The following is a 27,381-nucleotide window of genomic DNA, read 5'->3' on the forward strand; positions in this document are numbered from 1 at the left end:
CGCGCGCTCCTTGCTCGCTCGGTCGTGCGCGCGCCATTTTTCCCCTCCCCTCCCCGCCCATCGCTCCGCCCCCGTGGAGAGCCCGAGCTGCGGCTGGGGGGGAAGGGGTGGCGCCGCCATCTTAGAGTCGCGGCCCTGGCCCAGGGAGGCGGGGAACGACGCGGGGACGCGCGTGCGCGCGCGCGGGGGCGCATCGTCACGGCGACGGCGGCGGCGGCAGCGGCAGCAGCGGCTCCTCCGGCGGGACCTCGCCCTCGCCTCGAGAAGGAGTCTGAGTACGAGCCCGAGCCCGAGCCCGAGCCCCAGCCTGCGCCGCGGTCGCCCCCCTCAGCCTCCTCCGCCGCAGCCCGCCGGCGGCCCATGGTCGGCGTTTGAGTCGCCGCCGCTTCAGCCCGTCCCCCGACGCTCGGCTCGGCCCGGCCCGGCCGGGAGCCCCCGCGATGCTGCCGGAGCCGCCACAGCCGCAGCCGCACCGCCGCCGCTGCTCCCCGCCCGCCGCCTCCGCCTGGCTCGTGACGGCCGCCGCGCTGCTGGGGCTCTGCGGCGGGGGCTGGGCGGCGCGAGGTGAGCGCGGGCCGGGGCCGGGGCCGGGGGCCGGGGTGGGGGAAGGGGCGTGCACCTGGAGGGCGCCCCCTTCCCCCCGCTGGCGCCGGGCGCGCGTGCACCTGAGGAGGGGAGCGCTGGACTGCCCGCCGCCCGGGCCGAGGAGGGGGCGGGGAGGGGGCCGGACCCTTCTGCCCGCCCTCCATCCCCCAACCCGCCCCTGCCTCGGTGTGTGCGCGCGTGAGAGTGAGGGCAAGGGGCGAGACTGAGGCTAGTGGGGATGCCCAGGCAGGGAGTGAGTGTGCACTGCGTGTGAGTGTCCGTGCAAGAGTGCGGCAAAGCCCGGCGCCGCGAGTGCGTGTGCAAGGGGGTGAGATTAGTGACAGGCGTAGAACGGAGGCAGGTTCGGAGCCGCGAGTGTGCAAGGGGGGGAGATTAATGACAGTTACAATTCTGAGGCAGGTTCGGAGCCTGAGTGTGCAAGGGGGGGGGAGGGAGATTAATGACAGTTACAATGCTGAGGCAGGTTCGGAGCCGAGAGTGTGCAAGGGGGGGGGAGGGAGATTAATGACAGTTACAATGCTGAGGCAGGTTCGGAGCTGTGAGTGTGCAAGGGGGGGGAGGGAGATTAATGACAGTTACAATGCTGAGGCAGGTTCGGAGCTGTGAGTGTGCAAGGGGGGGGAGGGAGATTAATGACAGTTACAATGCTGAGGCAGGTTCGGAGCTGTGAGTGTGCAAGGGGGGAGATTAATGACAGTTACAATTCTGAGGCAGGTTCGGAGCCGCGAGTGTGCAAGGCGGGGGAGATTAATGACAGTTACAAGGCTGAGGCATTCGAAGCCTGAGTGTGTGTGAGTGTGCAGGGCCTGAGATTAATGACAGGCACAGTGTAGAGATGTGTAGATGACAGAGAGAGATGGGGATGCTGCTCACTTTCCCGCCCCTCCCCGCCAGGTGCAGGTGCTTTGGGTGGAGGGGGAGCTGCCAGTCCCGGGAAGGGGGGGCGCTGTTAATGGTTAAGCCCATCGGGAAGGAGTGTGTGCCCGAGTGCTGCATGCGGGGCCCGAGGCCTTTCTGTAACCTCCCTCTCTCTCCCCCCTCCCCCCTGCCCAGAGTGGGGGCATGGGCTATTGGCTGGAGAAGGTGCTGGCTGGGCCTTGAGGTCCCTCTGCACCCCTCACCCTGCTGTCCGTGGCCAGCTTTTCTCTGCCAGGGCCTGCTGGAGGTGCAGTGTAGGGGTTTGCATTTGTCATATTGATTAGAATCAGGTAGATGCTTGCATCCGAACGTTTTTTTTTTTTTTTTCTTTTAAACTGGGTTCTTATATAATAGCCATACACCGCTCCCCCACATTTCTTTAAAAGATCTCCATTTCCTCGGGCAGATCGAACTCCGCTTCCCTCTGACCCTTTAAAGGTCGTTTGCTTTCAAATTAATAGACGGATATGGGTTGTAATGTGTTGCCAAAAATAAGAGAAAAGGTTAAAGTCATGAGTAAGGTCGACAACTATGGACTTGTCCTGCATTGGAAAATTCCCCAGCTTTCCTCCTCCCTCCCTCTGGGTCCCGCCCCCCCCCAACTGCTTGGTGCGGGGTTTTTCTGGTGAGATTTTGGATCATGAAGAGCTTACATGGCTTGATTCCCTAAGAATGTGGAACTAAATTTATTTTAAAGATAACCTGGCAAATAGCATTTCTTCCTTAGTTGATTATCTGACTTTGAACCTTAGCATCTAACCATTTAAATATTACATCCTTCTTTTGATATTGATAGATCTTACACAGGGAATGCTTACTTACGCATTGCAGATATACCACTGAATACATCTTGCAATGGCAAACACCTCTCTGGCTTTGGAGCAAAGTAACCCAGATGTATTCTGTAGAAAGTACTTTAAATTGATGGTTCTGATTCTGGAATAGCTGTTTAAAATGGAGGAGGAATCTTTGTATCTTTTAAAAAGTAAATTGAATTGCAACTTATCAGACTTATGGATTCTTTTTTTCCTTTATCCTGGGGCTTGACTTACTGATATTCACAAATTAATTGGCAGAGGAGATAAAAGACATCTTTTGTTTCATGTTCTTTTCATAGCTCTGAAAATTATAACTGCACATTTTATTCACATCACATCTCAAACATTGACTGTCATTCAAATTTTGTCAACTAAGTATTTCATTTTTCTTCAGTTTACAATGTAGATTAGAAAAAAAGTTACATTAAAACTAAATTTTAAATGTGAGTCACAGACTTGAAAGCTTAACCAATATATTGTCTTATTTTGAATGCTCTTGGCAAATATTTTACGGAATTTTTTTTTATCTTACTGTTTTAAAATGATAGGGCTTATCGTCAATCTTGTGAAATATTATGAAAGTAAATGAGCATTTTGGGGGGTTATAACTTTGTTGTTTTAGAGATATTGTTTCTGGTTGGCTAAAATATGGTTTTTTTCTTACCAATCTTTTCTGTAAATCAGTTGTTGTGACTATAGAGATATAGTTTGATATGCATTTCTATTCTTGAGCATTTTATTTACTTTGCAGACTATGAAATTGTATCCATAGAATTGCATAATATAATAGTTGGAAGGGACCTTCTAAGTCCATTCTATACAAATGGTTATTGGGCTTTTTCTTGAAGACCTCTGTTTTGCTTGAAGACCTGTAGCTTAAAGAATTGTAATTATGAAGAAGTTTTTTTTTTTTTTTCGCAGCTTAAATCTTAACATAGCAATTGTTCCCACTCATGCCCTCTTCCACATAATAACCCCTGGATCCTTGAATTCATTTCAACTCCAGAAACACTAATTGCTTATGATATACTGTTTTCTGAGTCCCCAAAGACAAGACCTGAAGTGTAGCTACCCTAGAGGAGGAACTATCATTCTGTTGGGAGGATACAATATGTACTTCATTCAAGAGAGAGCTCTCCTCCTGATTATTTTTCCTTGGGCTCTTCTAATTTGCCTTCCTCTCTTCCCATGCTGAGATGTGGGCAGAACTGAAATTAGTAGCATCCCACATGTAGTCTGATGCAGGACACCCTGCTTCCCCATTCTACATTTCACTGTGGTCCCAAGACTTTGCTAGCTGCTAGGGCTTTGATGTAATCAATGATCTGTGTAGTTTGTTTTTTTTAAGTTTTCAAAAAGAACAAATCACTTGGGCTGCCTTTCTGCCTTCAGCTTATTAGGAGACGAATGCCTCATGAAATGTTAATAAAAGTAAATCACACACAATATCATTTCTAACATGATTTTTATGTTTACAGGGACAAATGATGATGATTTCCTAATGTCAAAAATAAAAAAGCCTTATTTCTAGTAATATCTGAACTTTTCATCTCCGAGAATCTATTCTCTTCTGATTGGAGGAGTGCAATTTTAATTTAGTTTCCAAACCATTGGTGCTAGGCCAGTCACCATATGACAAAATGCTGAACAGAAGGATGGATTGGATATTAAAATATTGTACTTTAACAAGTATTTGCCATTTTATGAAGAATTTTAAATGTCAGTTTTAGTTGTGATTGTGGTTCTGAAAAAAAAATTAAGTCTTCTATAGTTACTGAACTGTGAACTACAGAGTTTGTGGGTGAGACATATTCTGACCCAAGTTTTGGACATTTCCTAGCATGTTTTAAGTATAGCCACATACCATTTTTGGTTATGGTGATGATAATAATTGTATTATTGGTGCATAACTATTTAATGTTTTAGTGTGGATGAAGGTCTTTCTTCACTTCAAACTCTCCAGAAGTGGGGGAGCAATAATAAGCATTATTCAATAGTACCATTTTCCTGAGTAGTCCCCTTGATAGCCCATTGGACACCTTTGGAAACTGAAGCATAGGGAGTGTGAAGTTACTTGTGAATGATCACACACCCTAGTAAGTCTTAGTGGGGACGGTATCCCCAATCTCCTGACCTAATTTCAATTCATTTTATCACACCTTGATGACCCTCTTAAATTGTTTAATAAATGCTTGATGATTAGTTGAGTGGTTTTTTTTTTGTGACAGAATTTTTTCCTTTTTAATTAAAACTTTAGGAGAACCTTAGAAGAAAATCTTTAAATAAATTCTTGCTATAAATGGTACCAAAATAACAAGGCTGATTAAAAAAATTTGCAGTGTTTTTTTGGTACCAAATTTAGAAATAATACAGACAACTTGTTGAGAATGATGCGAATATTATAAATAAGTGCTTTGTAACTGGGAACAATATTAGATATAATAGATGACCTGGTAAAATGATGTTTCACAGCAATTTGCATTTTTCCTTTTATTTAAGCCAATATTTTTTTGGGGAGCATGGATTTATCTCATTTGCCCCTTATAATATTATAATTGTGTTGTAAAATATGCTGTGTTTTTTAATAAGTGCCTTTGGATTTATCAGAATCACAAAAATTTGGTACCAGAAGATGATTGACATTCAAAGCAGAACCCTGGTGTTTATTTTATAATCAGTCTTAGTTATTAACAATGTTACCTTCTTAAGGCTTCAGACTTTTTGTTTGTATCTGGTATTTTATAATGGATGTTGTCATAAAATTGATTATAGGAGGCAGAAAGAAAAGCAAAGCTCAGGTAATTGAGATGAATTTGTGATTTCATCAATGAGTGTATTTTCTCCAAAGATACAAGTGGCAACCTTTTTATACCTGACTAGCTGTCCTGTGGAACTCATATCCAGGTCTTCTCCCATTCTCAGGGGGTTGCTCTTGGGACTCCACCTAAGATGCTGGAGGTCTTTGCCTTTCTTTTGAAGTCAGGGTACAAATGGAGCACATAGGATGTTCGATGATAGTGATCAACCCCTTTTTCTCCCCATATATTTCTTTGATAAAATCCTTCATTATCTCACTTGTTCTCTGTAGTTATTTGTAACATGATGCCTGATCATGTCTACCATTCCATTTCCCTATTGCCATTAGTAATTTTTAGTTTCTATTTTTTTGGAGATCAATATTACTTGAGTTGCAGAAATACAACAACTTAAAAAATTACCTCATAACCCATAAAACAAAGAAAAAGCAAAGAAAAAAATTTAAGCCCCAACTCTGTTATTTTTCAGGCTCTCTGCTGAGAAAATCAATTATGCAGTATAAATTATTTGGTGCTTGGGTGATTGATTCTAGTCAGAATGACCTTGTCGCATGCTCAGTTTCCATGAGTCTCCAGTAATTCTTTGCGCTGATCATATGTTACTGATGGCCGAGTAGACAGCTTTGTTGGTTGTGCTCAGTCTGACCTGAGAGTTCTTTTCTTCATTGAAACCCTTAGGCTGCTTTGCACAACTTCAGGAAGTTTTAGGGTGCAGTTTAAGTAGTGATGACTTGGGAGCTGTGTTCTCCCCTTACCCTGTGCCCCTTTTTAGAGGGGAAAGACAGCATGCAGGTCAGGCTGGGAGGGATTAGTGTCTGGACTAGAAGGGGAGTGAGTGAAGAGACTGAAGTTACAAGATTTGGCAACTGGTTAGGAGTGGGAGTGGGTGACTTAAGAGTCTTTAGGTTGGGAAGTTGGCTGATAGGGAAAATGATTGACAGAACCAGAGAAGTGAGGAAGGAAGAGGGATGGGTTTAGGGAGGAAGATAGTGACTTTTGATTTGTCCATGATAAGTTTAAGGTACCTATGGAATGTCTGGGGGAAGACATGGCACATAGGTGAGAGATGACTCTTGGTTATGAGATTTAGAAAGCACCTGAACAGAGTGGTGGTGGCGATGAAAAAGGAGAAGATGAATATAGCTTGCATTTATTAAGCACCTTTTGTATTCTAAGTAGTTTATAAATGCTTTACAAAGATAACCTCATTTGATCCTTATAACTTCTCTGGGAGGAAGGTGATGTTATTATTTCCACTTTACAGGTGAGGAACTTGAGGCAAAGAGATTGTGTAACTTGTTCAAGGCCATACAGCTAGAATGTATCTGAGGTTGGATTTGAATTTGTATCTTTTTGACTCCAGGCTCAGTCCTTTTGAACACTGTGCCACCTTTCTGCCTATTTGCCATAGATGCTCATGAGTTCATTTCATTGATCATTTTTACTGCACAGTACTATTCCATTTCTTTCATATGCCATAGTTTTTTCCCTAGTCAATTGGTACTCATGTTGTTTCTAATTCTTCTACCACTAAGTGTAGTATTCTGAACATTTTTGTGTAGTTTGAGCTTTGTTTTTGTCTCTTACTTCCTTGCCCAGTAGTGGGGTATGGTGGTGAAGAGTATGGAAAGATCAGTTTCTTTTTTTGTATAATGATTCCAAATTGATGTTCAGAATCATTGGATCAATCCATGGCTTTTCCATTGGCCGACCCCATTTTTGGGATCATTTTTACCTCTTTTCATGTGAATTAAAACCTCAGAACTTTAAATTGCATTTCTTTTGTATTAGTGATTTGCAGCATGTTTTCATGTAGTCATTTATATTTGGTAATTCTTTTGAAAACTTTTCCTGTCTTTTGATTACTTCTGTACCTGAGGATGACTCTCATTTCTATGCAATGTCTAGAATAGATACCATATACTTCAAGTGATGGTTGCTGAGTTTTTTTCCTTGTTTAGGGCATATTTGTTGTTTCAAATGATATCAAAGATGAGGAACCCTTATTAACAAAAAGGCCAAAGATGCTTTAGACAGGTATAGTGGCTACTAGAAAAATAAAAAGATACCGAATAGAAAAGTGATTATAGTCATAATATATTCATAAAGATGTGCACCTAGGAGCACTAGGGCAGCTAGGTGATGCAGTGGATAGAGCACCAATCCTGAAATCAGGAGGACCTGAATTTAAATCTGGTCTCAGACACTTAAACTTCCTAGCTGTGTGACCCTGGGCAAGTCATTTAACCCCAATTGCCTCAGGGAAAAAAAAAGAAAGATGTGCACCAAAAATGCTCCATGATTTCATTTACCCAAAATATTACCATTTCCCTTCTTGTTATGCTTTTAATGATGGTCTCATGTCTGTCACAGGTGAATGAGGATTGAAAGTTTGATTTGATTGTTATTTGTTATTGTCTTTAGTTTAAGTTGATATTTAGACACTCTCTCTCTCTCTCTCTCTCTCTCTCTCTCTCTCTGTGTGTGTGTGTGTGTGTGTGTGTGATCTCTAATTGCAGGAGGCAACTCCTTTGGGTTTGGTTCCCACCTGGATTCTTAGAATAGGAAAGGAAAGAGTGAGTTAGGTTTGCTGAGTTAAGTAGAATGCATCACAGTCCTTTGTGGCAGTTAAGGAAAAAAAACCATGGTATTGACAATATTGGGAAAAACCAAAAATATTTCCCTCTGCCAAGCCTATGTTTGTCATTATCTGAATGACTTCTTTATTTGTTTGTTTGTAAGAATATGTGAAAGCATATGTTTCTGGGAACATATTCTCCATGTCTCTTTAAGTCGTGATCTCAGTATCATGAGAACACTATCTAAGATCAGGAATTGTAATCCAATTGTAGTCTGTGAATCCAGGTGAGATATCTTAACTTTGGGGGGAGGTCTCTCTTTAAAGACTCGTCTATAAAGTGAAGATGAGGATATTCTGCATGGACTATTCCTGTCGTGCTGTGCTGTGTATATGGACTATCCTGTCGTGCTGTGCTGTGTATATGGTGAAAGGCAAAGGTACAGTTAGTATAGATAGCAAGCCACTTGCATTTCATTTTGGAAATTCTATAGAAGCTTCTGTAAATTTGTAAGAACTTATTAAATTAAGAGTTGAATGAGATTGCAGAAGTAGGGTGTTAAACTCTGAAGAGCTTTTAACTTTCAAAGTTAGTAGGGGGAATAATCCCATCTTCTACTCTACATTAGTAAATGTGCAGATTTCAGAGATTTCTATAACTCTCTGGGTTTATTATTAAAGACATTGGGCTTATTAAAAATGCTTCTTTAATTGTAATTACAACAATGTTGAGGAAATTTTAATGGAAGATACAGACATTAATACTGCACCTAATGTGGAGTTTTTTCAAGCAGGATTTTGTTGTTCTTGTTAACATAATTTGTTTGACTCTGGAGACAATGGTAAAGAAAAAATAAAGTCATTATGACTGATATTGAATGTTGCAATCTAATACTCTAGTGAAAACTTAATCAGAATTTTTTTTCTTTTAGGAGAAAAAGAAAAGGAGGAAAATAAGATAGGAATCTTTTGAAAGAAGGAACTTCTAAGAGTCATTATTGTGTTCTATATATCAGTAGATCATCAAGCATTTATTAAATACTTAGTATGCTCTTGATCTCAACTAGTTTACATTCTATGGGGGATGGAGGAATGATACTATGTAAACATATGTATTTCTCATATACAGTGTATGTATACTAAATGAATACTATAGATTAATTTGTCATAATTTTGACCCTGAGGTGCTATTAACATTAAAATGATAATTTTAGAAAAAAATTTGATTGTTACAATCAAATTTCTGATAAACCTTTAGTAGAACAGAAGTCCATCCTAAAAAACATTCTAATGAAGTTTTTATAGTCCAGTGTCTTTTTGAACCTTGCATTTTCTAATGTTCTGATGCCATAAATTAGTTTAATTGGAAGGATCAACATTGCTGTTGGAAAAGTTGGGATGTTTTGGAAAATTAATTTTGAATAGAGATTTTTTGTTTATAAAGTGCCGTTTTCAGCGGGGTTTCAAGGACATGATTGCCATCAATGAATAGATGTTGAATTTTAGGTAGTAGAACACAGCATTGGATGAAATCTGTTTCTTGATGGTAGGTGGGATGGGGGGAAACTAAAGATTTGTCAAAAAATTTTACTATCAGGAGATGAGACACACCTTTTTAGTTCACTTACTGTAGAACACTTTGGGATGATTTCTAAGAAGCACAATATAAAAATATATTCCTTTGGGAAGTCTTTCTTGAGCCCTCTAGTATGTGTTCTGTTCTTCAAATTGTGTTGTATTCATTTATTTAAATGTTTCTTTTCCTCAGTAGAATGCAAGGGATAGTTTTAGATTTATTTTATACTCTCATAGTTTAACATGGTGACTCCCACAGTAGTAGTAGTAGTAGGTGATAAATGCTAATTTGTAGAATTGGATGTCATGTTTTATTAATGTGGTTTAATTTTGAATTAGCTTTTTAGGTGACCATTCCGGATTTTTGATTCTCAATGGAAAATTTTCACCAAAATTAGTCATAAGCCACATTTTCCCTTTTGAATTTACCCTTATTAGATTTCTTTTGCTTAAACTTATCTGAGTTTCAGTGGACCAAGAGTCTTTTGGGCCCTGATGCTAACATTCAGTCTGTCAACCACTCCTTCTGGCATTGTGTCAGCCACAGAATTGATAAACACTTTGCCTGGAGTAATCTCTGGTAATTTTAGGGATATAGATGAAGATATAATTCCTTAAGTACTTTTGGTCATTTATATGCATTTTTAGAATCATTTTGTTCATTCCATGGTATAATAGTCTGTTTTTTTCAATTACTTGCCTCAAAGTGAACTTTTGTGGTATGACCTAGATCTACTTGCATTTCCGGTAGTGACCCTTGGGGTGGCAGCATGTTGAATTTATCTTAGGATAGGTCAACTAAAATGTTTCTTTATTCCTGTTGATGATTAAAGAGGGTGGATTATTTCTACTTAATTATATTGGAAATAGATATTCAGTCCTCAGGAATAAGAATTCCTGCCTTTATCAGAAACTGGATATACAGAGTATTTGGAAGGCTTTACCAGTTGATGATTTTTGATTTTCTTGATTATTTTTTGTGTGTTTATTTTTGGGTGATTTGTGTGATTTAATTGGCTTAAGGAACTCTCTGTGAGGAAATTCCCTCAATAACTGTCTTTCAAATTGCAGTCTTAAAAAGTTTCTTAGGTTATTGAGAGATTGTGCCCAGGATCACAGGCTGCCAGTTATATGTGGCAGATTGTAGTTAAACCCAGGTCTTCCTGAAGGTGAAGCAATGGTGGTTCTTTTTCTACTAATTATCTCTAGTTAGTTAAATGTAGGAGGATATTTTCAAATTTTGCTTTTGTGATTTTATTTCTCATATTTGAGCTACTTGAAATTTGCTTTCTTTTACATTCATATAAATGTGTGTTTTGAGATCTGTATATGGGCAGGGATTTTTTTTTAAAGTTTGCTACTATATTCTGAAGTGAAGAAAATAATGCTTTTTCAATTAACCCATTTTAGACATAGTTAAGGACTGTGATGAATTTCTGCTCAAATTCCTACCCTCAGGAGCTTATGAGGTATGCAAGGAATAGAAATGAGGTTACAACAAATATATTCTTAAGTACATAATTTATAAACAGAGTCATCAGGTAAGGCCTGACCTGGGCTTTGAAGAAAGCTGGGGATTCTTCAGGATGAAAATGGAAGAGTCAAATCCAGAAAGGGTGGGCCACTTATATAAAGCTACAGCTAGGATGGAGAGAGCCATTAGATTAGTCTGACTGGAGCAGAGAGTGTATGAAGGAGAGTACAATGAAATAAGACTGGAAAGATAGGCAGAGCCAGATTGTAAAGGTCTCTCAATGCCAGAATGAGACTTGTGTATTTTTTCTTAGGAGTACTTGGGAGCTGTTGGAGATTTGAGAGTGGAACAGTGATAGGGTCAGATCTATGTTTAAGAATATCAATTTGGTAGTTTGAGGAATGAATTGGAGACTGGAAACAAGGAGAGGAATTGGAAGAGATTGAAATAGTGTACACAAGAGCTGAGGAGGATCTTTACTGGGTCAGAGCCTGTGTAGATTGAAGAGGCCTGAAGTGAGAGATGTTATGGAGGCAGAATTGTGGGGTTAGCTGATTAGATTGTTTAGATTAGGAGAGGGGTGTGGAGGGAAAGGGAAAGTGTGAAGGATGACTCCAAGTTTCGAAATTGAGCTTGCTAGGTAACTCTCTGTTAAGGGTTGTGTCCTCAACAGAAATGAAGTTTGGGGGAAAGATTAGGATTTTTGTTTTGTGCATGGGTTCATGGAAGCATCGAGGACTTCCATTTAGGTATTGCTGAATATCCTTCCTTCTCGAAGAGGACCACAGCATCAGGAAGGAGATGCTGTGCTATGCAAGTGCATTAGATTGAAGTGAGGGAGACTGGACAAGATCACGTGCTCCCTTATCCGGAGCCCTCTGGGTCCAGTGGTCAGAGAGAGAGCTCTCAGGTCCCGAGAAGAGCCTGGATAAAATGGGAGACCTTGACCTTTTAAGACAAAGGTCTTTAACAGACAACATACATTCAGGTACAGAGGGATGTCCAGTAGTCAGTCAATTACAATGGGACTGGAGTTCAGGAGAGATTAAGAGTAGAGTCATCTCTATAGTGATGATAATGAACCTATCCATGGGAATTGATGGTGTACCAAAGGCAGACTTTATTTAGCTCCATTATTAATTGTTTAGTAAGATACTGACAAGCTTTCTGTATAAAACCATCACTTTGTTATCTTCCCTTTGCTCTAGCTTCCAAATGGGATATATGATAACAATAATAATTAGCATTTTTATATCCTAGTAGCCTCAAGGATGAGGTAATTGTCTGTGGTGATATGTATCACTCTCTTGGGGAGGATGACTTGTAAGTGGTTGACTGTGACCACCTGCACTTGTCAGGATACTATTGTGTTATGCTTGTGGAGTTAAGTATAAATGAAGTAATTATAATCCTTACCTACTTCTTAATCCATTTTGTCATTGTTTAAACAATTAAAAACAACTAATAAAATTAATTGGAAAATCTGAAAATCATCTCCTAGCTCTGTTTACCCTTGTGGTAAAAGTATTATTTTAATAATTTTTATTAAAGCTTTTTATTTTCAAAACATATGCTTGGATAATTTTTCAACATTGATCTTTGCAAATTCCCCCCCCCCTTTTCTCCACCCCTTCCCCTAGATGGCAGCTAATCCAATATATGTTAAACATGGTAAAAATATATATTAAATCCAACATATGAATACATATTTATTCAACTATCTTGCTGCACAAGAAAAATCAGATCAAAAAGGAAAAAAAAAGAGAAAGAAAATAAAATGCAAGCAAACAACAAAAAGCATGAAAATGCTATGTTCTGTGGTAAAATTATTGAAAGAGTTATAATAGATGAAAAAGCCAACAATTGATGAGCAAGATGCCTTGATGATAGCTAGCATTTATAGAATATTTTTATATTTGCAAAACACTTCATGTCAACTCATTTGATCCTCACAACAACTTAGAATGATGAATGCCATTCTGTCCATTTTACAGATGAAGAAACTGAGTCTGAGATAGTTTGAATTGTTTACTAGAGTCACACAGCTACTAAGTGCCTGAAGCAAAATTAGAACTTAGAGCTTCCTGATTCCAAGTCCCTTGCTCTATCCAGCCTACCACCTGACTGCAGTTATTAAATAGACAATATTTTGGCTAAGAAGTTGACTGTTTATCTTATATTTTGACTTCGACTTTGTTATCTTCCCCATTAGATTATGAGTTCCTTGAGAGCCGGGGTGTTTTTTTTTTTTCCTTTCCTTACTTTGTATGCCTAACTTGGCACCCAGTAGGTACTTAATAGGTGCTTGTTGACTTTCCATTTGGCAATTGTTGATAGCTCTTATAAAAGGCATTTTTATTTAGCAAAGGTTTAAACAAATTCCATCCCAAAGTACCTGAAATCTTTTTTTACTTCTTAATTAACAGTCATTTAAGAAGATTCTTCTGAGAATCTTAAAATAGGATGAGTCTTAGAATGGGATATAAATATTAATTTGATTGCAGAAACTAGAGGTATTTCTTTTGAAGAAGACTTTGCTGCTGTCTATAGATGTATTAGGAATCATTGTGAAGATAGACTAGCTTGCTCTACTTGACCCCAGAGGCCAAGAATAAGGAGCCAGTGGTTAGAAGTTAAATTACCGAGAGGCATATTTCGACCCTATATCATAATGAAAACATTTTTAACAATTAGAACTGGTCAGAAGTGGAATAGATTGCTTTGAGAGGATCATTTTTCACAGCAATCCAAGTGGGAACTGGATGTGGATAAGGCAAAGAAGATTGTCTTAAGTCTACATGAGACTTTCAGGTTCTTTCTAACTGATTCTGTACGATTTGGGGAGTACATGGTTTAAACATGTAGCATTACAAGCAGATTTCTACTGGCTAGCCCATGTGAAGATTTTTCTTAGTTTTTGCCTTCCTTTTTCTTCCCACAACCCTGGCTCATAAGTTATCCATAGTGCATTTTCAGGCCAGTCTTCTTGAATATATGAGACCGTTTTCTTGTAGGTGTGAGGTTATGAGGAGGCCATAAAATCCATGCCAGTCAATCAACAAGAATTCATTGAGCACTTATTATATGTCAGGGTACTATGTTAAGTGCTGGGGATTTATAAAGAAAGGCAAAAATAGTCCCTGTCTTCAAGGAGCTTCCATTCTCATGTTATTAGAACAAATATAGGTTCTGGGCTCACTCTTCCAATCTTCACTAATACTGGTAGATTGCATTCCCAAATTGCAAGTGGCTACTTCTCCCCTAAGAGTTTAGGGAAGTCTCGTGTGTCTTTGTCTAATATAGTTGCTTTCATTCAGTGTCCCTCTTCCCTACAATATCATTTACCACAATAGCAGCTAATAACTCCTCAAATCAATTAATCAAATAGTTATTATTACAAAGGGATATTTACTAAGAAGATATAATAAAGCCAAAAATATTTTTTAAATTTCAAAATGTTTAAGATCAGGAGCTCACTCTTCTCAACCACTTAAGTTCTAGGGAAGTGAATTTAAACTTAAAATAGTGACCAGTATTTTTCCCTCTAAACCCTAATTCATTTCTGGGTGGGGCTGAACTCATGGACAAATAACTATCTCATCTAGGGTTATTTCACCATAGACTCGTCAAGCTCGAATTTAGGATTAGAGTCTGGAGTTGGGAGGCTCCTGACTCATTCACTTAAGATCAATCAGGAAGAAATCTAACAGATAAATAAGCTGTAATGTTCATGGCCATACAGAGTGGCTCAGTGGGGGAGGTAAGGAGGTCTGTGGCAGATTTCCATCATTGCTCTCTCTTTCCCTACCTGGAGGCTTACAATCATTGTTGCCTGGTTCATCATGAGACAAGGAGATTGATTTCGTCTATTCGGGCCTTTTGTATGCATATTCATTTCTGGTTCAGCAGCTAATTAAAAGGATTTTCATTTTAACAGGCAACAGTCACAATATACTGACATATTCTCAGAAATGGAGAGGGCCCCTCAGTTTTGTAGTCTTACACATTTCCAGAAGCAGACTAGGCCTCCCCATGGATTGGTAGCAAACAAAGCATATTGCGTGTACTCTTAAGGCCCTTATTGGCCATTCCTGTCAACATGCATGCGCACACATACACACCTGACCCACTAAAAAAGGTTATGCAAAACTAACCAACACAGAAATATGTTGAAAAAATTCTGATCGTACAGGTAATGTTTACCTCTCCACATCTTTGGAAACAAGCAGGAAAGGGGCTTTCTCATATCTCTTCACTGGTGCCAAGTTTAATTGCTATAATTTGAAAGCTTCTGGGTTTTTTATATTTTTTATTTATTTTTCCTATAATTATTTATTTTTTGAGTATATATACATAAATATATTTTATTAAAGCCTTTTATTTTCAAAACATGTATATGGATAATTTTCAACATTCACCCTTGCAAAACCTTGTGTTTCAAATTTTTTTCCTCCCTTATTCCCATCCCCTCCTAGACATCAAGTAATCCAGTATATGTTAAAACATATGCAATTCTTCTCTACATATTTCCACAATTATAATGCTGCACACGAAAAATCAGATAAAAAAGGAAAAAAAAATGAGAAACAAAACAAAGTGTGCTAGCAAACAACAAAAAGTGAAAATGCTATGTTGTGATCCACACTCAGTTTCCACAGTCCTCTCTCTCTGGGTGTAAATGACTCTCTTCATCACAGGATCATTAGAACTGTCCTGAATCACCCCATTGTTGAAAGGAGCCATGTCCCTCAGAATTGATCATCATAAAATCTTCTTGTGGTCGTGTACATTGATCTCCTGGTTCTGCCAAGTCATTTAGCCTTAAGTTCATGTAAGTCTCTCCAAGCCTTTCTGAAGACATCATACTGATCATTTCTTATAGAACAATAATATTCCATAAAACTAATCTACCATAACTTATCCAGCCATTCTTCAACTGATGGGCTTCCACTCAGTTTCCGTTTTCTTGCTACTACAAAAAGGGCTGCCACAAATATTTTTGCACATGTGGGTTATTTTTTCTCCTTTATGATCTCCTTGGGATACAATCCCAGTAGAAATACTGCTGGATCAAAGGGTAGCATTTTTTAAAAATATATATATTTTTATTGATTTTTTTATGTGAAGAGCACCTGTTCTTCCCCTTTACTATTCCCTTCTCTTCTCCCTTTGAGAGTATTTCCTTAAAAAAGAATAGGAAAAGAGGAAAAATTTTTAAAAAAATTCACAATGAAATAGGTCAGTATATTGAAAAAGTCTGATGTTATATATATTGTATTATAGTATTGTAGAGTCTGTGAATTCTTCAGAGGAGTGGAAGGAAGTATGTTCTATCTTTCTGTGGCATTCAATTTTGTTACTGCTTTTTTCTATTATATCTTTGTTTTCTTATTACTTCATTTAGCATGAATTAATGTCTTTCCATGCTTCTCAATATCACATTCATTGTTTCTAACAGCACAATAATATTTCATTATATTTTCTCATTATTTATTTAGCAATTTTCCAGTTGATGGATACCTACTTTGTTTCCAATTTTTTGGTACCATGGAAATTGCTATTGTGAATATTTTGGTGTCATTATAACTTTCCGTTTTTGTTATTTACCACTTTTAGATATGTTCCTAGAATTGAAATCTTTGGGTCAAAGGGTATGGACATTTTGGTCACTTGCCATAATTCCAAATTACTTTTCAGCATGATTGAACTACTTTAGTCTTGCCAACAGTGTTAGTGTATCTTTCTGTAAACCCTACATTACTGTTCCCATGTTTTGTCAACTTTGTAAGTTTTCTTAGTGTGAGGTGAAGCCTAAGATTTTTCTTCTTTTTTTGATTGTCATTCCTCTTGTTGGTAGTGATTTGGCGCATTTTTTCATATTTTTGGGGGAAATTGTTTGTAATTCTTTCAAGAACTATTTGTACATATGTTTGTATAAATTCTATGGTGACTTAGCTATTAGAAAACAGATTTTGGTCTTTACTCTTTGTATTGCCTATATCCTGATTGTCAGACCATTATCAAATATATTTGATATGAATTTTTTCTCTACTTGATTATTTTTGTTATCCCAGTTTCATTACTTGTTCATGTAAAAGTTTTTCTAATATCATCAAAATTATCTTTTTTGGTCTTTTGATACTGGCTTTTGTCCCTTTGGCATTCATCCTATAATTATAACTATGAAATGTATCTGGATGTCTTTTAATTTATTTTTTAAAATGTGGTCTTTAATGTTGGACATATATTTTGGGGGGTTTCTGTGCCATATAGTATAACATGTTGGTCTAACTCTATTAATTACTAAACTACTTTCCATTCTTTCCAGCAATCTTGTCAAATAGATGATTTTATATTTTGGGGGTTTATGTTCTAGATGATTTTATGTTTTGGGGGTTTATCAAACTAAATCATTGTATTAATCATTCCTAATTCTTCTCTGTCTTCTCTGTTCCATTGATTTGTTTTTCTATTTTAAAAAATTTACCATCATCAATAGTTTTTTTTTTTTAAGGGAATTAATGTAATTATTTATTTAATAGAAAGGCTTTGTTTTTTACTTTTTGTTTCCAATGCAAGCATAAAGGCTGGACAGAAAAGAAGTTAAGTATATGATTGCAAAAAAAAAAAAAAGTTAGTTTATTTTGCTGAGGCATTTGAGGTTAAGTGACTTGACCAGGGTCACACAGCCAGGAAGGGTTAAGTGTCTGAGATTAGATTTGAACTCAGGCCCTCCTGAGGTCAGGGCTGGTGCTCTATCCACTGAGCCACCTAGCTGCCCCAAATTGAAGCATTTTTTAATTTTATTTAGAATTTTTTCCACAGTATATATGCATGAGTAATTTTTTAAATAATATTATCCCTTGTGTTCATTTTTCCAAATTATCCCCCCCCCCTCCACACCCTCCCGCCGGTGACAGGCAATCCCATACATTTTACATATGTTACAATATAACCCAGATACAATATATGTGTGTACCATTTTCTTGTTGCACATTAAGTATTAGATTCCGAAGGTATAAGTAACCTGGGTAGATAGACAGTAGTGCTAACAATTTACATTTACTTCCCAGTGTTCCTTCTCTGGGTGTAGTTATTTCTGTCCATCATTGATCAACTGGAAGTGAGTTATCATCAATAGTTTTGATAAATACTGCTTTATAATATAGTTTGAAAGTGCTGTTATACCTTTATTCTTTTTTATACTTTCTTTGAATACTGTAGATATTTCAAATTAATTTTATTATTATTTTATCTAGCTCTATAAAATATCTTCTTGACAGTTTGCCATAGTGCCAACTTGGTAAACTTTGATAGTATTGTTATTTTTATTACATTAACATGGCCCAGCCATGGGCATTGAATATTTGTTCAATTAAGGGTTCCTTATTTCTTCAATGTGTATTTTTGTATCTCTAGCGGTATAATATGGAAGATTGACTCCCAGACATAAGTGCCTGCTGGCACTCCATGTGGGAGATGCAAAGACAAATGTCAAACTCAGTTCCTGCTATAAAGGAATGTTGATTTTCTGGGTTGGGGGAGGAATGAATCTATATAAATATATATGATATATACCAAGAACCAAGAAGATCTTGGATTATTTTGGAAGAGTAACTGGAAGGACCAGGCAAATTCTCAGATGATGCTTGATCTGAGACTTGAAGAAAGCCAAAAACTGGAGGAGTTCAGGTGAGGAGGAAGAATAGTCCAGGCATGGAAGACAGACAATGCAAAGACAGGGAGGTGGGAGAGAGAGATCCTGTGTAAGGAGCAGCAAGGAGTCCACTGTGGTTGGACAGCAGAGTGCTGAGAAAAGCGATGCATGAGGCTGGGAAGTGCCCTTTGAATTAGTCTGTGCTGCATAGATCTGCGGCAGATGCAGAAGCTGAACAGAAAGGTGGGCTTAGGAGAAAGTCTTGATTAAATTTAGGAAATTGCACAGCACTTTGAATAATATTGAACTAGACCTTGAAGACTGTTTAGGAGTCTGGTAGATGCAACAAAGGGAAAGGTCATCCTACAAGGCTTACCTCCTAAAGCATTCCTGATGCTTTATCCAGCTGAAAGTGGTCTCTTCTTCCTCACATTTTCCTGGAACAGTTTGTCTTACCTTTTCCTCTCTTATGTGCTGTTTTGTATTATATTTGCTTTTGGACCCTTTGGCATCTTCTTTAGGAGATTGTAAGTCCCTTGTTGACAAGATTTGAGAATTGGAAAGGTTATCTTTGACCATAATGGTAAGGAGTGTTTCCATACCTTCCCAGGATGATAGCCAAGAGTACTGGAATGGAGACCTTGCTGTGCCCAAATGAGTTGTTTGCATCTGAAATGCTGGTCAGGATGGGTTTGGGGATTTGACTTGCCTGACACATACTTGATGTCTTCTGTCTCTCCCTCAGGATGCTTCAGATATGCTGACTTGCCCTTTCTGTGAGTGACCCATTTTTTGAATGATCTAATGCTCCTAGTGCAAGGAATCAGATTTGGCCTCATAGTAATTATTGAAACTTGGTGAAATGAGGCCCACCCCTTCTCTTTTGCTTTAATTTTTGTAAGTTGATAATGCACACATAAATGACTGAAACATTTTTAAGCACTAAGTACACGGAAGGTATTGGGCTAAGGCAGAAGTGAGGCAGTTCCTGCCCTTAAGGGGCTATATGACATGGAGAGTGGGTAGCCCAGGAAAGGAATGTTTATTTGTGAAGTCATAGGGAGAGTCAGTGGAACAATAAGACAAATGATTGACTCATTCTGTCTAGAAGCAGTGGCTTTAAATAAAAGAACACTGGCATGTCTGGGGAAAGGGAGGGGGTGATGAAAATAGCAAGAAAATGACTGAGAGTCTACTGGTCCCCACCAATCAGGGCAGCCTGGCCCTCTAATAGGATTTCCGAAGCTTGGTAGTTTAGCTTCTTTAGGACTGTGAACTCTGAAAATCTGGTGTGGGGATTGCAAGTAGGGAAAACGGGGGGGGGGGGGATGATGAGCTTGAAGCATTGTTGATACCAGGCCCTTTAGTCAACTTCCTTGAGCTTTCCCTTCAATTATTGTCTTTTATTTTTTCCTCCTAGTTTTAACCTCTCTTTATGCCCTGTTGCACATAAATGTTTCTTTGCTTGGTCAGTGATGAACTCTTTCTTGCTAAATCAAATGGCTTTTTCTCTGTTTATCCTTCATGACCTCTCAGTAACAGCATTTGTCATTGCTGTCTTCTGGATTTTCATCTCTGTATTTTTTGGAGCTTTGTTCTGTCTTTGGCTCTCTTTTGGTTAGAAGGAGCTTTCTTAGTCTCCTTTAAGTTCTTTATGCCCTTACTGTTGGGTGTATCCTAGGTCCATTGACCTTTTGGGTCACCTTTTTGGGTGATAGCATCAGTTTGGGTGGATTTAGCAATTACTTCCATGCTCCCATGTCAGCATAGGGGCCCCTCTCTCTCTTTGCCTCCATCTTGCATCTCTAGCTGCCTGATTGATGTCTTTCCCCTTGATGTCCCCTCTCTCTCTCTCTCTCTCTCTCTCTCTCTCTCTCTCTCTCTCTCTCTCTCTCTCTCTCTCTCTATATATATATATATATATATATATATATATATATATATATATATATATATATATATATATATATATATATGTATATATATATATATATATATATATGTATATATATATATATATATACATATATATATATATCAATACAAAGCAGAGCTTGTTACCTTTCTTATGACTCCTACATCTGTCTTTTTCTCTCAGTTTACCCTATAACATTAACCCAAGCCATGCTTGAATTATTGCAATAGCCTCTTTATTGTTGCTTCTTCATCCTAACATCTTCCATATGGTTGGCAAGGCCAGGCAATAAGCATTTATTAAGTGGAGCCCTTTGCATGTCAGGCTCTGTGTGAAACTGGGAATGTAAGCAAATGTAAGCAAAAAGGACAGCCCTTGCCCTCAAGGAGCTTACAGTCTAATGAGGTAGGAGGCTTGGAAGTCCTCGGGGAGGGGGGACATGGTGTGAAGTCAGGTGAGTCAGAAGCACAGGTGGGGAATGAAATGACAGATGAATGAGCCCTTCCTACAAATGAAGGTACCAGGAGGATCTCACCAGAGGGAGAAGTGGTCCAGCATGGCAGAAGTACAATCCAGGGTGAGAAAGACTTCAGAGGATGAAAGATGTTCTAGGGTCAGAGTAGATGTTCCAAGATGAGGAGTTTTTAGGTGTTGAGGAAGGTTTCTGAGGGAGACAGAAATGGAGGCCTTTTGTAGAAGTATTGCAATTCCTAAAGCATAGGCCTAACCAGCTTATCCTTCTGCTTGCCAGTAACCTCCTGTTTCCTTTAGAATAAAATACAAATTCATATGTTTGACAGTCTGTCCCACTTGATTTATTCCTCCTTATTGATCTATTCACTCCAGCCTCACTAACTGGTCTGTTCTTGCCTGTGCACTCTTCTGACTACCTTTACCTTTGCATGGATATCTCTAAGGCCTAGAATGCAATCCTTCTTGGAAACTCTGAGCTTCCTGGAAGGCTTAGCTCAAGTGTCACCTCTTTCAAGCTTTTCCTGATTCTCCTACTTGTTAGTGCTGCTGCTCTCTCTCCCCCATTCATTATGTATGTATTGTGTATGTATTCTGTGTTTACTTCCCAGTGGAAATGTTGTATCCTCTTAGGACAATGGAAGCTCCCCAAGAATTGGGATGTGCTCAGTTTTCAATTTGTGTTCTTGTTGCCATAGTGTCTGATACATTGTGCTTATTGATTGAAGGAGAAAGTTGAAATTAGGCTGTTTTGAGAAAATTCGGGGGAAGAAGGTTGAGGAGAGTAGGATAGTGAAGTCCACCAAAGCAGAGGTGGAGATGATATTGACATTGGTATCTTCCTCACATTACTAGGATAGAAGGAAAAAATTAACAAAGGAGCCACTCAGAAGCCCTCTATAATAATTAGGAGACCAGTTATCCTGACATTTGTTGGGGCTCTGGATCTGCAAAGCAGACCTTCTAACGATTCTTGACTTATCTCCAAAATGTGGAGGAAGCATCAAGGTAATAGCTATTCTGAGCCTGATTGTCACAATTGTGGAGGAATTGATTTCTAAAGAAGAAATTATGGGAACTTTAAGGAGAAGTTGACTTTCCATCTTAGAATTTGTGAAAAAGGAAGAGAGGAAATGTAGTCTGATAGGCACTTTAGATTTTTGTACAACGGATTTCAGAGAATTCAGAGAAATTAGGGAGGGTCTTGTGAACTAAAAATCTACAGGTAAAGTTTGCCTGGAAGGGTTAGGAAAGTAGCAAGAATGAAATACCAAAGACACCAAAAGACAATTTTGATGAGGAAAGAAACAGAACATGGATGGGTACACAGAATGTAGTAAAAATTTAGATTTTAAAAACATATGTAGTGAATAACTCAGACACATCTAGAAAATGTGCCAGACTGAATCCTGATTGGGAAGTACAACAAAAAAAAAGTCATTTTCCCAGCCCAGGTCATCATAGTGAAACAGACAGTCAGTTTCACAGGCCTCACAAATCCAGGCCAGTAATATGCTATATGGAGCATTTCATTGTAGAAAGAGTCTGTATCCTGGGGCAAAAAGTCTTACATCTAGCAGAAAGGGATCAACATTTGTGTAGGATATAAGAATAGGTACTTTCTTATAAGTCTATTGCTCACTCTCTGGTTTGGGGTCATGGATCCCTGATGAACTGAAGAGGGATCTGTACAAACAAGTGAAAGGGTGAGGAGAGAGAATTGACACTTGAACCTCATTCTTATCTGAACTGGTCCAGGGGTGGAGAGAATATATATACATAGCTGGGTCCAGAAATACACACACACACACACACACACACACACACACACACACACACGGAAATATGTAAAAATATATATAGAAATACTACACAGAAAAGTAAGAGAAAAGGAGAAAAAAGTAGAAAGGGAAAATAAGAGGTAGAGTCCATTAAGAGAGGAATTATTTTTGAAACAAATTCTAAGAATGAACAAAAATATTTATCTCTCTGGGTCTCTGGGTGGCAAAGAGTCAAAAACAGATCACTTGGAGAGTGGCTGAACAAGTCATGGCATATAAATATGATAGAATTTTAGTGTCTAATAGGAAACAATAAAGGGGATAATTTCAGAGAAACTTGGTAAGAATTATATGAACTGATGCAGAGTGAAGTGAGCAGAACCAAATGAACACTTTATACAGTGACAACAATGTTGTGAAGACATACATCTTTAAATACCTTGGGAACTCTGATTAGCATAACTATCAGTCATGAATACAGACAACTAGGGATGAAACATTATACTACCTATAAGGTAGGTATATATAATTATAAGAGAAGGAAAAGAATTCAGGGTCAGGAGACTTTTGGAGGATCAAGGAACATGATTTTTTTTTTTTTTTGCTTGACTATATATGTTTGTAACAGGGCTTCTTTTTCTTCCTGGGTGGAGGAAGGGGGAGAAGGCAGATTTTTTGCTGATTAAAATTTTTTAAAAAATTTTAAAAATACATGTACAGCTAGGATATAGTATAAGATATTTAATATGTATGGGAATGCCTGCTATCTAGGGGAGGGGGTGGAGGAAAGGAGGGGAAAAACTCGGAACAGAAGGGGGTACAAGGGATAATGTAAAAAAAAAATTTACCTATGCATATGTACTGTCAAAGAAAATGTTATAATTATAAAAATTAATAAAAAACAAAATAAAAAAAACATGTACAGAAGATGAAAGTAAAGGAAAGTAATGGGGAGGGAATATAGAGTTGTTACATGGTCCTGTAGGAATAGTATCAGGAGTACTAAGGCTCAGAATAAGCTGAGGCTGGCAGAGAAAACTAAGGATAATAAAGAAGTTTTTGTTTTTCTTTTAAAATGGCTATATTAGTGAACATAGGTGAATCAAAGAAAAGATAAGACCATCTTCAGGGATAGATTTGTCCTGGATGAGTTACCTGATTGTTGGTGACCTTTGAATGGTCATGGGACATGGGAGAGACACTATTGAGAAAGGTAAATGAAACTCTAAAATTATAGACCCATTAACTTGACTTTTATTCCTGGCCAAATCCTAAAATGTATTATTAAGGGGCTGAATAGAGGACATCTGGATGATGAAGAGGTACAGGACTTCATTGAGGAGAGGCCATATTTGCTGCTAGGCCTGCTGGGCACTGCTGTGGATGCCCTCTATGCACCGAGGGTTATGTGCCTGGAAAGGAAGTAGACAAGCTGGTGAGTGTCCAGAACAGGGCAGCTAGGATGACGCCACATGAAGGAGGAGAGGGCAGTGGAATATTTAGCCCCAAGAAGGTTTAGGAGGAAAGGGGGCTATTTTCAATTCTTTGAAATGTGTGATTAGACGTGGCTCCAGAGAATGAAGCAGAGCAATGATTAGAAGCAGCAGAGTGGATTTGGGCTTGATAAAAAGCCAACTTGCTAACTGAAGGGTCCCAAAAATATGTTCAGCTGCCTCAAGTGGGGGCAGATTCCCCTTCCCTGGCACTGGCTTTAGTTGATCTGGATGATAATGGTCAGGAGTGTTATAAAGGAGATGAAGGTAAACACCAAATAAAATGGACTTTTTCATTTAATAAAAAAAAAAAATAAAACCCAAAAAGAGAATTGTGCATCATAGTATATCATGTGCCATTCTATTAGCTATTAAAATATGACATTTAGAAGTGTACCTTTTAAAGCTGTCCTGCTGTCTGACATTAGTGTTCTCTTCTTTGCATTAAAATGCTTCAATGATGTTTCTCCCCCTCTTTTTTGGGGGGCTGTTTCATCCTTACTTCCTCTTTCTCTATTTCCTCCCCTCAAAAAAAAATTGAAAAAGCATGATACATTCATGATGTAGATTCTTGTTCAGTTGTGGATTTGACTTTGTCAGGGATTTTTAACCTAGGGTTTATGAACTTGTTTAAAAAATATTCCCACAGCTGTATTTCAGTATAATTGGTTTCCTCTGTAATCCTATTTATTTTATTTTATGCATTTTAAAAACATTATTCTGGAAAGAGGTCCAGGCGCTTCCTCAAATTGTGTCAAAGGGGTTTATCATATAAAAAAAGATTAAGAACCTCCCTGGACTAGATGGTTTTTGAAGTCTCTTTCAATTATGAGATTCTGTGGATAAATTTCAGGATATAAAATGGCATAAGCAAAGGTTTGAAGGTGGGACTGTGCAAGATCTGAGGATATAATTATTCACTATTCAGTATGGCTGAAGCTTAGGTTTGCATAACAAGGTAGAAGATGATAAGGTTAGAAAGATATATTAGGTAATTGATGAAATACCTTCAAATCATCCCATTGAGCTTAAATTTGATCCTTTAAAGTGGGGAGCCCCAAGGTTTTTGAGGAGAAAAGTGAGAAGATGGAAATAATGATTAGTCTGGGAGATTAGGAAACTATTAGGGTAATCTACATTTGGAGATGGGATGAGCTATAGGGGAGAGCTACAGGTAGTCTGTAGTCTGAGACTATAAAAAGACTAAAGCTGTTCTGGTGGTAATGGATATTGAAAAGAAATTGCAGAATATGCAGCCAAGATACAGTGTAGGAGGAAACAGTATAGTCAAGCTGTCCTGACATTTACTCCAATGATTTAAGGAGAAAACCAATCTGAGTAGTGAGTGCTAACTTAAAGAAGAAACTATAGTGAGTCATCTTTCTAGCATAAGATTATAAATTTGATCTACAGATGATTCAGAAGTTCAATAAGTATGAAAGAGGAAAATATAAAAGCTGACTTGAAAGCTAATGTAAAAAATGAATATCTTGACAACTGATCTTGGTCCTATTACTTTCTAGCAAAAAGAGGGAGAAGAACTGGAAGCACTGTCAGATTTTATATTCTTGGGGTTAAAGATCTCTGTAGATGGTGACTGTAGTCACGAAATCAAAAGACTCTTATTTTTTGTTTTAAGTTTTTTTTTAATTTTATTTTTTCTGGTTATACATGTACATTAATTTTTAAAAATACACATTTCTTGATGAATCATGTTGGGAAAGAAAAATCAGAACAACAGGGAAAAATCCCATGAGAGGAAAAAAAACAAGGAAAAAAGTGAACACGGCATTTGTTATTATATTCATTCTCGATAGTTCTCTTTGGATGGAGATGATATTTTCTATTCAAAGTTTATTGGGATTGCCTTGGATCACTGAACTACTGAGAAGAACCAAGTCTTTCATAGTTGATCATTGTATAATTTTACTGTTAATGTGTACACTATATTCCCAGTTCTATTTATTTAGTTCAGTATCACTTCGTGCAAATCTTTCTAGGCCTTTCTAAAATCAACTTGTTCATCATTTTTATGGAACAATAATATTTCCTTTCTTTCATATAACATAACTTATGCAGCTATTCCCCAACTGATGGACATCGTCATTTTCTAGTTCTTTACCACCACAAATTTGCACGTGTGGATCCTTTCCCATCCTTTTTGATTTTCTTGGGATATAGACCCAGTAGTAGCACTGCTGGATCAAAGGACAAGAATGGTTTCATAGCCCTTTGGGTGTAGTTCTAAATTGTTCTCTAGAAGGGTTGGATCATTTCACAATTCCATCAACAATATATTAGTGTCCCAGTTTTCCCACATCCCCTCCAACATTTATCATTATCGTTTCCTATCATCTTAGCCAATCTGAGAGGTGTGAAGTAGTATCTTATAGTTATTTTAATTTGCATTTCTCTGATAGAAATTTAGAGCATTTTTTCATATGATTGGAGATGGCTTTAATTTCATCAGTCTGAAAATTGTTTTTATCTTTTGACCATTTATCAATTGAGGAATGACTTGTATTCTTATAAATTTGACACAGTTCTCTATATATTTTAGAAATAGACCCTTTATCAGAAACATTAGCTGCAATTTTTTTCCCAGCTAAGACTCTTGTTCTTTGAAAGAAAAGCTATGGCAAATCTGAACATCCTACTAATAAGCAGAGAAATCAAAATCACTTGTGGACAAAGATCAGAGCTGTGGATTTTTCATTAGCAATGTGTGGCAGTGAGCTTTGGACTAGAAGGAAAGCTGAGCACTGCAGAATTGACTCTTTCAGATTATGGTGCTGGAGAAGACTTTTAAGAGTCCCTTGAACAGTACTTAGAGAAATGAGTTCAGACTATTCACAAGAGGAAAAATGTCAAAACTGCTTTTGAAATACTTTATCCATATAATGAGAAAATGGGAATCTTTGGAAAAGATCCTGATGTTGAGAGAGATTGAAAACAAAAATAAAAAGGAATAGCAGAGGGTTTGGGTGGATAGAGAAGTGTAATGGAACCAATGAACATGAACTTGAACAGACTTTGAGAGGTTGTGGAAGATAGAAGGTTCTGATATGCTATAATCCATGTGATCGTGAAGAATTGGACATGACTGAACAACAAAAAAGGGACTAGAGTAGAAACTGTAATAGGGTAGGCTAAGTGACACAGATTCAGTATCAGAACTCCAGATGAGGCCTGTAGTTCAGGGATGCCTAGATCAGATCTTGAACTCAGGACAGGCAAGCAGTGCAGGGTCTAGACCATTGACTAGGACTCAGTATAGAT

At 38.2% G+C, this 27,381-nt stretch overlaps 1 protein-coding gene across 4 annotated transcripts in view; it reads left to right on the forward strand.

Moving 5' to 3' along the window:
• The first annotated feature begins 275 nt into the window (after window positions 1-275).
• Window positions 276-27,381, forward strand: part of CLSTN1 (calsyntenin 1) — an 85,805-nt gene continuing 58,699 nt past the window's right edge. For 3 of the 4 annotated variants that reach the window (XM_074306337.1, XM_074306336.1, XM_074306338.1), the window contains exon 1: window positions 303-564. In XM_074306337.1, coding sequence (XP_074162438.1) covers window positions 441-564 — 124 coding nt within the window. In that variant the 5' untranslated portion in view covers window positions 303-440. Of the gene's footprint in view, window positions 565-27,381 lie in introns of all 4 variants that reach the window. The other variant, XM_074306339.1, reaches the window with a different exon arrangement.

The sequence above is a fragment of the Sminthopsis crassicaudata genome, chromosome 3 (assembly GCF_048593235.1).
Source record: "Sminthopsis crassicaudata isolate SCR6 chromosome 3, ASM4859323v1, whole genome shotgun sequence".
Lineage (NCBI taxonomy): Eukaryota > Metazoa > Chordata > Mammalia > Dasyuromorphia > Dasyuridae > Sminthopsis > Sminthopsis crassicaudata.